Source organism: Tursiops truncatus, chromosome 3 (genome assembly GCF_011762595.2).
Source record: "Tursiops truncatus isolate mTurTru1 chromosome 3, mTurTru1.mat.Y, whole genome shotgun sequence".
NCBI lineage: Eukaryota > Metazoa > Chordata > Mammalia > Artiodactyla > Delphinidae > Tursiops > Tursiops truncatus.
Window position 1 is genome coordinate 126929651 of NC_047036.1, and position 14718 is coordinate 126944368.

Consider the following 14718-nt stretch of genomic DNA (forward strand, 5'->3'; position numbering starts at 1 on the left):
TTTATAGGTAGAAAATTCCTTTTCTTTCAGGTAAATATCTTGAGGTAGGATAGGTGGATCATATGACAGGTGTGTGTTGAACTTTTAAAGAAACTACCAAACTGTTCATCAAAGTGGTTTCACCATATCCATACACAGTAGCAGCATATGGGAGTTCCAGTTTCTCCACATCCTTGCCAACACCAGTATGGTCAGTCTTTAAAATTTTAGTCATTCTAATAGTTATAGAGTAATATCACATCGTGGTTTTAATTTGAATTTCCCTAAATACTAATGATGTTGGGACATCTCTTCATATGCTTATTTACCATCCATATATCTTCTTTGGTGAAGAGCTGCATTCATATTTTTTTGCCCATTAAAAAAAATAAGTTGTTTTCTAATTGCTGGACTTTGAGAGTTCTTTATGTATTCTGGATATGAGTATCTCATTAGACACAAACTTCACAAAGATTTTCTCCCACTTGGTGGCTTTTCCTTCCATCCTCTTAACAGTGCCTTTTGAAGAATAAAGGTTTTAATTTTAATGGAGTCCATTTTAGCAATTTCTTCTTTTATGGATTGTGCTTTAGGTGTTATATCTAAGAAATCTTTGCCTAGTCCAAGGGTCACAACATTTTTCTCTCCTATATTTTCTTGTAACAGTTTTATAGTTTTAGATTTTACATTTAGGCCTAAGATACATTTTAAATTGATTTTTTTTTGTATATGATGTAAAATATGGATCCAAGTTCTTTTTCGGATGGGGGGGTGGGGAGAGCATAAGGATTTCCAATTTTTGCAGCACAACTGCCTTGAAAAGGTGATTCTTTCTCCACTACCTTGCCTTTGCCTCCGCACCTTTGACAAAAATAAGTTGCTCATATGTGTGTAGAGTTATTTCTGGACTCTCTATTCTGTCCATTGAATCATGTGTCAATTTGGCACCAATACCATGCAGTTTGATTATGGTAGCTTTGTTACAGTTCTTGAAATCAGATAGTGTTAGCTCCTCAACTTTGTTCTTTTCCAAAGAATATTTTGGCATTCTAGGTCCTTTGCATTTCCATATGAATTTTAGAATCAGCTGGTCAATTTATTTAAAAAAAAAAAAAAACCTTGCTGAATTTGATGAGGATTGACATCTTAACTATAATGTGTCTTCTGAGCCATGAAGAAGGTGTATCTCTCCATTTATTTACATCTTAATTTCTTTTAGCAATATATTATAGTCTTTATTGTACATATGTTTCATATCTTTCATCAGATTTATCCCAAATTATTGCATATTTTTGGTGCTATTGTAAGTGCAATTTCTGATTGTTCCCAGCTAGTACAGAGAAACACAACTGGATTTTATACATCGACCTTATATCCTGAAACTTTGTAAAATCAACTAATAGTAGCTTTTTTGTAGATTCCATTGGATTTTCTACACTGATGATCATATCAACTTCATATAAAGACAGTTTTACTTTTTCCTTTCCATTCTGGATGACTTTATTTCTTTTTGTTGCCTAATTTCACTGTTTATAGACATCTGGTACAATGTTGAATAGAAGTGGTGAGAATGCACATCTGTATTTTGTTTTTGATCTTCAGTCTTTCCTTATCAAGTATGATGTTAGCTATAGATTTTTCACAGATGCTTTTTACCAGTTGTAAAAGTTCCCTACTATCCTTAGTTGCCAAGAGTTTTATTCTAGGAATAGGCATTAGATTTTGCCAAATGCTTTTCTGTATATATTGAGATGATCATATATTTTTCTCTTTTTAGTTTGTTAATATGGTAAATTACATTGATTATACTGATTTGCTAAAATTGTGTTTAGAATTTTTACATCTATGTCCATGAAGGATTTTGGTCTGTAGCTCTATTTTCTTGTAATGTCTTTGCCTAATTTTGGTTCACAGAGTGTTTTAAACCAGTTTTTTTTTCCCACTGATAAATCACAAATATATTTGCATATAAATAGGTGCATTTTTGCAGTGTTTGGGGTCATCACAGAATTCTATTCTGGATGAATCATAATTTAACTTAATGTTGGATATTTGTTTCCAACATAAATAATGCATAAATTTTTGCAAACATAAAAGATTCTTAGGATAAACTCCCAGAAGTGAAATTGGGTCAGAGGGCTATGCATTTTAAAACTTATGTATTATAAAAATTGTCCTTCAGAAAAGCCATAAAAATGTATTCTGCCATCTGCAGAGTATAAGATTGTTTTTCCAAACCCTTACCAAAACTAAGTATTATTTTTAAAAAGGTCAGTAGTCCTTGCACATGATGAAATCCTTTCCCTCACACACACTGCTCATCCCCTTTAGCCTAAACCAGCTCTAAGTGGCCTTAAGATATCCGAGAAGGTGGGGGTCGGGTGGGGGGAGAGAGAAGAAGAAAGAGACAGAGAGGTGATGTCCTTCTCAGTAGGGAGGTCACCATAATGAAAGATTGCTAAGAAATATTTTTTTATCCCTTAACCTACTTCTGGTATGCCTGTGTCTCCAGGGCAACAGGGTAACTTGCTGACAGAAAACACTTCGACTTTCACACATGTGTTAAAGGATAAATTCATTTCTTTTCTTTTCTTTTTTTCTTTTTTTTTCACTTTCAGAATGTCAGAGCTGGAAGAGTCTGTAACAGCCAATTAATCCAATCCTTCAGTTCATAGAATGGGAAAGTGAGATGGACAGGGAGAGAAACTTGCCGAAGATCCCATAGGATAAAAATTTAAAAAAAAAAAAAAAAGATGCCATAGGAAATCAGTGTCAGAGCTATTGGTTACAAAAATTACTGCTAAGTACTATTTTTGTTCTGTGACTCTTCCACTTAGAACCATACCTAAATAGAAACTCCTCTTTCTCCAATATACACTTTTCTAAACCTGATGCTTTAAGGGTAGTTACTGCAGAATAGAGAAAACAACTCCTTTTGCATTTATATTTTTGCTTGGTCTCTGTTTCCAGGGATATCATGGGCAAATGGCATCCTTTTTCCCATTAAATGAGGCTGATAATACAAACGGTTGAATGTGGTTTTGGTTCGGAGGTACAAAAGGCCTCCAGAGAAATCCAAAAACCAGAAAAGACATAGCCTGAGAGGTATCAGTACTGATTTGTGTCACCTACATTTCTCTTGGAAAGATAAAGAAGCCACTAATTAATATAGAGATGTGGGGGTTTGATGAATGTACATAACATCCACAATAGAAGTCAAATTGGGGATGGGAGTAAGGGAGAACTATCAGAATAAAAATAGATAATTATGCATAGACAGCTGTGGAGTTGGCTATGGAATAGTTGATGGGTTGGATCAACTCACAGAGGGCTTGGTATGTTCCAAATACACACCCCAAAAGGCCCAGGATGCTGATCATGATGTCCTTTGCAATGGTGACACAGCTCATGTCTTCAGGGTAAAAGGTGATGAGCTCCAGGAGGGGCGGGATGATGAGGGCCAGGGCACTGCTGCTCACAGAGCCCACCAGGGAGATGACCAGGTCCAGGCGGGGGATGAGGATGGCTGAGACACTTGCGGGGAAAAAAGAAGTTTAGAATTGCTGAACGTTCCTGCAGAAAGGGAGCCCAGAAACAAATCATTTCTTTGGAGACTTGTGTAATTCTACAGGTGCCTGACAGACCATTGAAGAGGTGGGAAAGGAGCCCATTGTGAACTGGAGCAGAACAGGCACTGTGGCTCTGGACTCCCACCTCTGTTTTAGCTGCCAAAACATGCTCTCCTTTTATGTTTTATCTATTGGGTTTTTCACATATAATATTTATTGAAAAGGATCCTCTACCACCTATCTATTATAACCTTGTCATCACAGAGCTGGGGAAATCTAGAGCTCTAGAGGGAATGGGTTGTGCCCAAGGTCACACAGAGCTGAGATGAGAAGCCACTGAAATGTCCAATCTAAGGCCCTTTCCACCCTACTAGGTTGCCTCTAATGTACGTGAAAGAACTTGATATACAGTAGGTGCTTGATAAACGCTTGACTCTTGCCCAGGCACTGCATCTACAGTGAATTTGTACTAATCTACACAATATAGTCGCTGTCTAGAAGCAAGGATAGATAAACAATGAGAGGTGGCTCTGCTGCTCCCAGACTCTCAACCACTGGTTTTCCTACTCTTAGAAGGAAACTGGTAATTAAGGAGGATATAAAACATGCAGACAGCATTAGGCGGCTGACTCACCATCTCTTCTCTTCCATAGACACTCTTAGATATCCACCTTTTATACATACAATGAACATATATCATGGATTTTCGAGGGGAGTCCAATTTTGATAATATTTGAATGAATAAACATATAAATTATGTGACTTAACTTTATACAGCCATATGATTTTCCTATGAATAAATTAGGGAAAACCAGCTCTGGAAAGCACTCAGACTAGCTTTCTGGGTCTTGAAGAAAACATCACCTCTTTCTGAAATTGCTCCAGCACATCTAATCAGAGAACAAGAGAGACTCATAGACTCTCACGGTTGAGAATCCATCACCTCTCTGATGGGATGATCCTCGTCCACAGCTTTCCTTTATCAGATATTTAATAAATTGCTTACTGGAGGAAGTACAGAGAAAATTCAGTGTCTGTTCTTTAGGAGAGCTCATGCAGGCAGGGCAGAGAGAAGATATGCTCAAGGAAAGCTACAATGCACGGTGGACTGGAGGAGTGCTCTAGAAGGGTCAGATCTGGTCATGCTAACCCATTGCTGTGGGCCCTTCCCCACTGCCTGATCTCCTTAGCACAAGGTCCCTTAGGACTTGGGCCCTGCCAAATCCTCTGGCTTCGCATCTTATCACTCCTTATGCTTTCAGTTCTCCAGAGAGGCTGTATGTAAGTACTTGCCTCCAATCTGTGCAGAGCCTGCTCACTGCATGTGGTACATTCTCCACTGCTTCCACCTGCCTCCTTTTAGGTCTTAACTGAAATATCACTCCAGTGGCGAGGACTTCCTGACCTGGCCCAGGCTAAGTTATAGGACCTTCTCAGGTGCTCTTAGGGTAGCCTCTTCTTACAGTCTTAACTATCCTCTGGTACATCACTGTGTACCATCTTAACATTCATCACAGTGTGCTATAATTATTTGCCTGCGTATATTTCCCACTCAAACTATAAGCCTCATGGGGGCAGGAGCCATGTCTTTTTCATGATTCATTATTGTATCCGTAGCACCTAGCACAATGTCAGGCACATAGTAGGTGTTCAACAAATGATTACTGAATGAAGGATAACAGAATTGACAGATGAATAAAAGAGGAAGAAGTGGTCATTCAGCACAGAACAGAAGCAGGACATGTCATTGAAAGTCAGCTGTCTCTAGCGATGCCCTTTCCCTGATACCAAGTGGCCTGAACTACTCAGTGTTTCTCTTCAATGTACACCCTTCCTATTGGGAATGATCTCAAAACAATGTATTTACAGGTTCCTGATGTCTTGGTACAGACTAGGAACTCTCTGTAACAACAAGTTGGCCTAACAACACCTTAGGCCAAGCTGTTTCTGCTTATAGAACTCCAGTTATGTGGAGTATAGCATCTGGTAGTATATTGTTCTGCTGGTCTGCTCCAAGATTTACACACTTTCTCCTGACCCTGAACTGAGATGGGATTCCCTCAACTGTAAACACTGACTCCTGGAGACTTTAAGATGAAATCTGCTCTCTCTCTTGCACAATAATCCCACAGGTGTTTGAGAACAGATATAGAATTTCCCCAAGCCTTTGCTTCTCCAGGCAAAACCTCCATAGTTCTTTCCCTCATTCTTCATGGGACACCTGTTTTGATCTTCTTTCTCTGAACATGCTTCAGAGAAAGAGTTTCCCAGCCCTGTTCACAATGTTTCCCAAACATCTACAATGGCACCTGATGTAGAATGAATGAGGTAATGAATGGATGAATGAATGGAAGGAAGCAGGAAGGAAGGAAGAAAGGGAGGGATGGAGGAAGGGAGGACAAAATGACTTCCAAGACTGTAACAAATCAGCCCCTTGGGGTTTTTCTCTATAGTTAAACGCCACTTTAAGGAGACTTGACCTTAATTCATGATAGGAAGGAATGTGGCACAATGGAAAACACAGACTTTGGTGCTACACAACCTGCATTCAAATCCCAGCTCTGTCACTTAGCACCTGTTTATGATGTTAGCATGTTACTTAATTTCCTGGGTCATAGTCCCTTCAATTGGTCATATTACATAGTTAGGCTGTCATGAGTCTTAGATAATGTCAGTGCTGTGCCTGACATATAGGAGGCATATAGGAATGAATAAATGACGCTTCTTTCTCCCTCAAACCAGTCAATGTATTCTTTCTATGTGTAGACAGTAGAGATTACTGTAACATTTACTATGTGACAGTTCTGTTAAGCCCATTTTTCAGTTGGAAAGTTGCGGTTCCAGAAAGTGAAATATCTTGCTTGGCTAGTGGCCAAGCCAGTGATGGGGGTAGCTGTCAATGTGGCTCCCGGCCACAGCTTTGGGCAAAGAGAGCCCTTTTATCTTACTCACAGGTCAGACAGACCAAGGCCGTGCGGACAGACAGGTCTGCAAACAGCACCCAGCTCTCTGACGCTTGGGAGATGACGACGGGGATGATGATCTCAGCTGGCACGTGGAACTGGAGGGCATAAGTGAAGAAGATGCCGATGGAGTACATCAGCTTGACCGACTGGTACAACCTGCAGAGAGAGGGACAGCACGTGAAATTCGACGTGGCTCCTGGGCAGGGCCGCACAGGACTCATCCACTGCTTGGAAGCTGGGACTAGTTGAGTTATAGAATTGCCTAACTTCCACTGACTCAGCCTGACCCGCCACCAGAGCCACCTGGGAAGCTTATTAAAAGTGTACATTCTTGGAGATTCTCGTTCAATAGGCCTGTGGCTCAGGAATCTGTGCCTTTCTTTTTTTTTTTTTCTTTTACTTTTTAAGAAAGGTATACCTGTATGGAGTAAAATTCACAGTACAAAGGTCATACCAGGACTCCCTCCCACCTTTGATTCCCAGTCTCCAGTTCCTCTCTCCATAGGCAATTCTTCAAACAATTTTCTTGAAGCCCTTCCAGAAATAGTGTAGATACAAACTTACACAGAATGTAGGTGTATACACACACACACACACACACACACACACACACACACAGAAGCATCATCTACACACCACTGATCTGTTTTTAGTCATTAAATATTTCTTAGAGATTGTTCCCTATCAGTACACACAGATACATAGATCTGGCTCTTCTATTTAATAGCTGCTTGATATTCCAATTGCACGGATATACTATAATTTTTTAACCAGTCTCCAATGAATGGATATTTAGATTATTCCTAGTCTTTTGCCAGTAAACAATGCAGTAAAGAATATGCTTGTACATATACCTATGCACATACAGTATACGACCCCAGAAGTAAAAATGTTGGGTAAAAGTATGTGATTTAACATTTTGATAGCTCTCAGAAAAGGGTACTGTCATACAGTGCTGTAAATTAGTGCAGCCACTGTGGAAAACAGTATGGACGTTCCTCAAAAAACTAAAAACAAAACTACCATATGACCCAGCAGTTCTACTCCTGGGTATATAACTGAAAAAAAAAATTAAAACACTAATTCAAAAAGATACATATACCCCCATGTTCAATCCAGTGTGTATATACATATATATATATGTATGTTACACACACACACACACAGATACACACAATGGAATACTACTCAGCCCTAAACAAGAATGAAAATTTGCCATTTGCAGAAACATGGATGGACTTGGAGGGTATTATGTTAAGTGAAATAAGTCAGACAGAGAAAGATAAATACTGTATGATGTCACTTATATGTGGAATCTAAAAAATAAAACAAACTAATGAATATAACAAAAAAGAAGCACATTCACAGATATAGAGAACCAACTAGTGATTACCAGTGGGGAGAGGGATGGGGGAGGGGCAAGATAGGGGTAGGGGATTAAGAGATACAAACTACTGTGTATAAAATAAATGAGCTACAGGATATATTGTACAACACAGAGAATATAGCCAATATTTTATAATAACTATAAATGGAATATAATCTTTGAAAATTGTGAATCACTATGTTGTACACTTGAAACTTATATAACATTATGCATCAACTATACCTCAATAAAAAGAAATAAAATAAAAAATAAAAGTTTGGGAGGCTTCCGGGAAGATGGCGGAAGAGTAAGATGCGGAGATAACCTTCCTCCCCACAGATACACCAGAAATACATCTACACGTGGAACAACTCCTACAGAACACCTACTGAACGCTGGCAGAAGACCTCAGACCTCCCAAAAGGCAAGAAACCCCCCACGTACCTGGGTAGGGCAAAAGAAAAAAGAATAAACAGAGACAAAAGGATAGGGACGGGCCCTGCACCAGTGGGAGGGAGCTGTGAAGGAGGAAACGTTCCCACACACTAGGAGCCCCTTCGCGGACGGAGACTGCGGGTGGCGGAGGGGGAAAGCTTCGGAGCCACGGAGGAGGAAAGCTTCGGAGCCACGGAGGAGAGCGCAGCAACAGGGGTGTGGAGGGAAAAGCGGAGAGATTCCCGCACAGAGGATCGGGGCCGACCGGCACTTACCAGCCCGAGAGGCTTGTCTGCTCACCCGCCGGGTTGGGCGGGACTGGGAGCTGAGGTTCCGTCTTCAGAAGGAGCGCCGGGAGAGGACTGGCGGCTTGAACACAACCTGCAGGGGGTTAGTGCGCCACGGCTGGCCGGGAGGTAGTACGGTGAAAAGTCTGGACCTGCAGAAGAGGCAAGAGACTTTTCCTTCCCTCTTTGTTTCCTGGTGCGCGAGGAGAGGGGATTAAGAGCGCTGCTTAAAGGAGCTCCAGAGACTGGCGCAAGCCGTGGCTAAAAGCGCGGACCCCAGAGACAGGCATGAGACGCTAAGGCTGCTGCTGCCGCCACCAAGAAGTCTGTGTGCGAGCACAGGTCACTATCCACACCTCCCCTCCCGGGAGCCTGTGCAGCCCGCCACTGCCAGGGTCCCGGGATCCAGGGACAACTTCCCCGGGAGAACGCACGGTGCGCCTCAGGCTGGTGCAACGTCAGGCCGGCCTCTGCCGCCGCAGGCTCGCCCTGCACTCCGTGCCCCTCCCTCCCCCCGGCCTGAGTGAGCCAGAGCCCCCAAAGCAGCGGCTCCTTTAACCCCGTCCTGTCTGAGCGAAGAACAGACGCCCTCCGGCTACCTACACGCAGAGGCGGGGCTCAATCCAAAACTGAGCCCCTGGGAGCTGTGAGAACAAAGAAGAGAAAAGGAAATCTCTCCCAGCAGCCTCAGAAGCAGCGGATTAAAGCTCCACAATCAATTTGATGTACCCTGCATCTGTGGAATACATGAATAGACAACGAATCATCCCAAATTAAGGAGGTGGACTTTGAGAGCAAGATTTATGATTTTTTCCCCTTTTCCTTTTTTTGTGAGTGTGTATGTGTATGCTTCTGTGTGAGATTTTGTCTGTATAGCTTTGCTTCCACCATTTGTCCTACGGCTCTATTCCATTGTTTTTTGTTGTTGTTTTTGTTTTTCTCTTAATAATAATTTTTTTATTTTAATAACTTTATTATATTTTATCTTACTTTATTTTATTTACTTTACCTTCTTTCTTTTTTCCTTCCTTCCCTCCTTCCTTCCTTACTGCCTCCCTCCCTCCTTCCTTCCTTTCTTTCTTTCTTTCTTTCTACTTCTACTAATTCTTTCTTTCTACTTTTTCTCCCTTTTATTCTGAGCCGTGTGGATGAAAGGCTCTTGGTGCTGCAGCCAGGAGTCAGTGCTGTGCCTCTGAGGTGGGAGAGCCAACTTCAGGACACTGGTCCACAAGAGACCTCCCAGCTCCACATAATATCAAACGGCGAAAATCTCCCAGAGATCTTCATCTCAACACCAGCACCCAGCTTCACTCAACGACCAGCAAGCTACAGTGCTGAACATCCTATGCCAAACAACTAGCAAGACAGGAACACAACCCCACCCATTAGCAGAGAGGCTGCCTAAAATCATAATAAGTCCACAGACACCCCAAAACACACCACCAGACATGGACCTGCCCACTAGAAAGACAAGATCCAGCCTCATCCACCAGAACACAGGCACTAGTCCCCTCCACCAGGAAGCCTACACAACCCACTGAACTAACTGTAGCCACTGGGGACAGACACTAAAAAATGGGAACTACGAACCTGCAGCCTGCAAAAAGGAGACCCCAAACACAGTAAGATAAGCAAAATGAGAAGACAGAAAAACACACAGCAGATGAAGGAGCCAGATAAAAACCCACCAGATATAACAAATGAAGAGGAAAGAGGCAGTCTACCTGGAAAAGAATTCAGAATAATGATAGTAAAGATGATCCAAAATCTTGGAAACAGAATAGACAAAATGCAAGAAATATTTAACAAGGACCTAGAAGAACTAACGAGGAAACAAACAATGATGAACAACACAATAAATGAAATGAAAAATACTCTAGATGGGATCAATAGCAGAATAACTGAGGCAGAAGAACCGATAAGTGACCTGGAAGATAAAATACTGGAAATAACTACTGCAGAGCAGAATAAAGAAAAAAGAATGAAAAGAACTGAGGACAGTCTCAGAGACCTCTGGGACAACATTAAACACACCAACATTCGAATTATAGGGGTTCCAGAAGAATAAGAGAAAAAGAAAGGGACTGAGAAAATATTTGAAGAGATTATAGTTGAAAACTTCCCTAATATGGGAAAGGAAGTAGTTAATCAAGTCCAGGAAGCACAGAGAGTCCCATAGAGGAGAAATCCAAGAAGAAATACACCAAGACACATATTAATCAAACTGTCAAAAATTAAATACAAAGAAAACATATTAAAAGCAGCAAGGGAAAAACAACAAATAACACACAAGGGAATCCGCATAAGGTTAACAGCTGATCTTTCAGCAGAAACTCTGCAAGCCAGAAGGGACTGGCAGGACATATTTAAAGTGATGACAGAGAAAAACCTGCAACCAAGATTACTCTGCCCAGCAAGGATCTCATTCAGATTTGATGGAGAAATTAAAACCTTTACAGACAAGCAAAAGCTGAGAGAGTTCAGCACCACCAAACCAGCTTTACAACAACTGCTAAAGGATCTTTCTCTAGGCAAGAAACACAAGAGAAGGAAAAGACCTACAATAACGAACCCAAAACAATTAAGGAAATGGGAATAGGAACATACATATCGATAATTACCTTAAATGTAAATGGACTAAGTGCTCCCTCCAAAAGACACAGACTGGCTGAATGGATACAAAAACAAGACCTATATATTTGCTGTCTACAAGAGACCCACTTCAGACCTAGAGACACATACAGACTGAAAGTAAGGGGATGGAAAAAGACATTTCATGCAAATGGAAACCAAAAGAAAGCTGGAGTAGCAATTCTTATATCAGACAAAATAGACTTTAAAATAAAGACTATTACAAGAGACAAAGAAGGACACTACATCATGATCAAGGGATCGATCCAAGAAGAAGATATAACAGTTGTAAATATTTATGCACCCTACATAGGAGCACCTCAATACATAAGGCAAATACTAACAGCCATAAAAGGGGAAATCGACAGTAACACATTCATAGTAGGGGACTTTAACACCCCACTTTCACCAATGGACAGATCATCCAAAATGAAAATAATTAAGGAAACACAAGCTTTAAATGATACATTAAACAAGATGGACTTAACTGATATTTATAGGACATTCCATCCAAAAACAACAGAATACACATCTTTCTCTAGTGCTCATGGAACATTCTCCAGGATAGATCATATCTTGGGTCACAAATCAAACCTTGGTAAATTTAAGGAAATTGAAATTGTATCAAGTATCTTTTCCGACCACAATGCTATGAGACTAGGTATCAATTAAAGGAAAAGATCTGTAAAAAATACAAACACATGGAGGCTAAACAATACACTGTTAATAACGAAGTGATCACTGAAGAAATCAAAGAGGAAATTAAAAAATACCTAGAAACAAATGACAATGGAGACACGACGACCCTAAATCTATGGGATGCAGCAAAAGCAGTTCTAAGAGGGAAGTTTATAGCAATACAGTCCTACCTTAAGAAACAGGAAACATCTCGCATAAACAACCTAACCTTGCACCTAAAGCAATTAGAGAAAGAAGAACAAAAAAAACCCAAAGTTAGCAGAAGGAAAGAAATCATAAAAATCTTTATCAGAAATAAATGAAAAAGAAAAGAAGGAAACAATAGCAAAGATCAATAAAAGTAAAAGCTGGTTCTTTGAGAAGATAAACAAAATTGATAAGCCATTAGCCAGACTCATCAAGAAAAAAAAGGAGAAGACTGAAATCAATAGAATTAGAAATGAAAAAGGAGAAGTAACAACTGACACCGCAGAAATACAAAAGATCATGAGAGATTACTACAAGAAACTCTATGCCAATAAAATGGACAACCTGGAAGAAATAGACAAATTCTTAGAAATGCACAACCTGCCAAGACTGAATCAGGAAGAAATAGAAAATATGGAGAGACCAATCACAAGCACTGAAATTGAAACTGTGATTAAAAATCTTCCAACAAACAAAAGGCCAGGACCAGATGGCTTCACAGGTGAATTCTATCAAACATTTAGAGAAGAGCTAACACCTATCCTTCTCAAACTCTTCCAAAATATAGCAGAGGGAGGAATATTCCCTAACTCATTCTACGAGGCCACCATCACCCTGATACCAAAACCAGACAAGGATGTCACAAAGAAAGAAAACTACAGGCCAATATCACTGATGAACATTGATGCAAAAATCCTCAACAAAATACTAGCAAACAGAATCCAACAGCACATTAAGCGGATCATACACCATGATCAAGTGGGGTTTATTCCCGGAATGCAAGGATCCTTCAATATACGCAAATCAATCAACGTGATATACCATATTAACAAATTGAAGGAGAAAAACCATATGATCATCTCAATAGATGCAGAGAAAGCTTTCGATAAAATTCAACACCCATTTATGATAAAAACCCTGCAGAAAGTAGGCATAGAGGGAACTTCCCTCAACATAATAATGGCCATATATGACAAACCCACAGCCAACATCATCCTCAATGGTGAAAAACTGAAAGCATTTCCACTAAGATCAGGAACAAGACAAGGTTGCCCACTCTCACCACTCTTATTCAACATAGTTTTGGAAGTTTTAGCCACAGCAATCAGAGATGAAAAGGAAATAAAAGGAATCCAAATCAGAAAAGAAGTAAAGCTGTCACTGTTTGCAGATGACATGATACTATACATAGAGAATCCTAAAGATGCTATCAGAAAACTACTAGAGCTAATCAATGAATTTGGTAAAGTAGCAGGATACAAAATTAATGCACAGAAATCTCTGGCATTCCTATACACTAATGATGAAAAATCTGAAAGTGAAATCAAGAAAACACTCCCATTTACCATTGCAACAAAAAGAATAAAATATCTAGGAATAAACCTACCTAAGGAGACAACAGACCTGTATGCAGAAAATTATAAGACACTGATGAAAGAAATTAAAGATGATACAAATAGATGGAGCGATATACCATGTTCTTGGATTGGAAGAATCAACATTGTGAAAATGACTCTACTACCCAGAGCAATCTACAGATTCAATGCAATCCCTATCAAACTACCACTGGTATTTTTCACAGAACTAGAACAGAAAATTTCACAATTTGTATGGAAACACAAAAGACCCTGAATAGCCAAAGCAATCTTGAGAATGAAAAACGGAGCTGGAGGAATCAGGCTCCCTGACTTCAGACTATACTACAAAGCTACAGTAATCAAGACAGTATGATACTGGCACAAAAACAGAAAGATAGATCAATGGAACAGGATAGAAATCCCAGAGATAAACCGACGCACATATGATCACCTTATCTTTGATAAAGGAGGCAGGAATGTACAGTGGAGAAAGGACAGACTCTTCAATAAGTGGTGCTGGGAAAACTGGACAGGTACATGTAAAAGTATGAGATTAGATCACTCCCTAACACCATACACAAAAATAAGCTCAAAATGGATTAAAGACCTAAATGTAAGGCCAGACACTATCAAACTCTTGGAGGAAAACATAGGCAGGACACTCTGTGACATAAATCACAGCAAGATCCTTTTTGACCCACCTCCTAGAGAAATGGAAATAAAAACAAAAATAAACAAATGGAACCTAATGAAACTTCAAAGCTTTTACACAGCAAAGGAAACCATAAACAAGACCAAAAGCCAACCCTCAGAATGGAAGAAAATATTTGCAACTGAAGCAACTGACAAAGGATTAATCTCCAAAATTTATAAGCAGCTCATGCAGCTTAATAACAAAAAACAAAAAACCCAATCCAAAAATGGGCAGAAGACCTAAATAGACACTTCTCCAAAGAAGATATACAGACTGCCAACAAACACATGAAAGAATGCTCAACATCACTAATCATTAGAGAAATGCAAATCAAAACTACAATGAGATATCATCTCACACCAGTCAGAATGGCCATCATCAAAAAATCTAGAAACAATAAATGCTGGAGAGGGTGTGGAGAAAAGGGAACCCTCTTGCACTGTTGGTGGGAATGTAAATTGATACAGCCACTGTGGAGAACAGTATGGAGGTTCCTTAAAAAACTGCAAATAGAACTACCATATGACCCAGCAATCCCACTACTGGGC

General features: G+C 40.0%; 1 protein-coding gene across 1 annotated transcript in view; it reads right to left on the reverse strand.

Moving 5' to 3' along the window:
• SLC36A3 (solute carrier family 36 member 3) overlaps positions 1–14718 on the reverse strand; it is a 35200-nt gene continuing 20482 nt past the window's right edge. Inside the window, exons 9-10 of the mRNA XM_019924764.3 lie at positions 6497–6670; positions 1–3513 (exon numbers count right to left, since the gene is read on the reverse strand). Of these exons, the coding sequence (XP_019780323.1) occupies positions 3246–3513; positions 6497–6670 (442 nt within the window). The 3' untranslated portion in view covers positions 1–3245. The remainder of the gene's footprint in view (positions 3514–6496; positions 6671–14718) is intronic.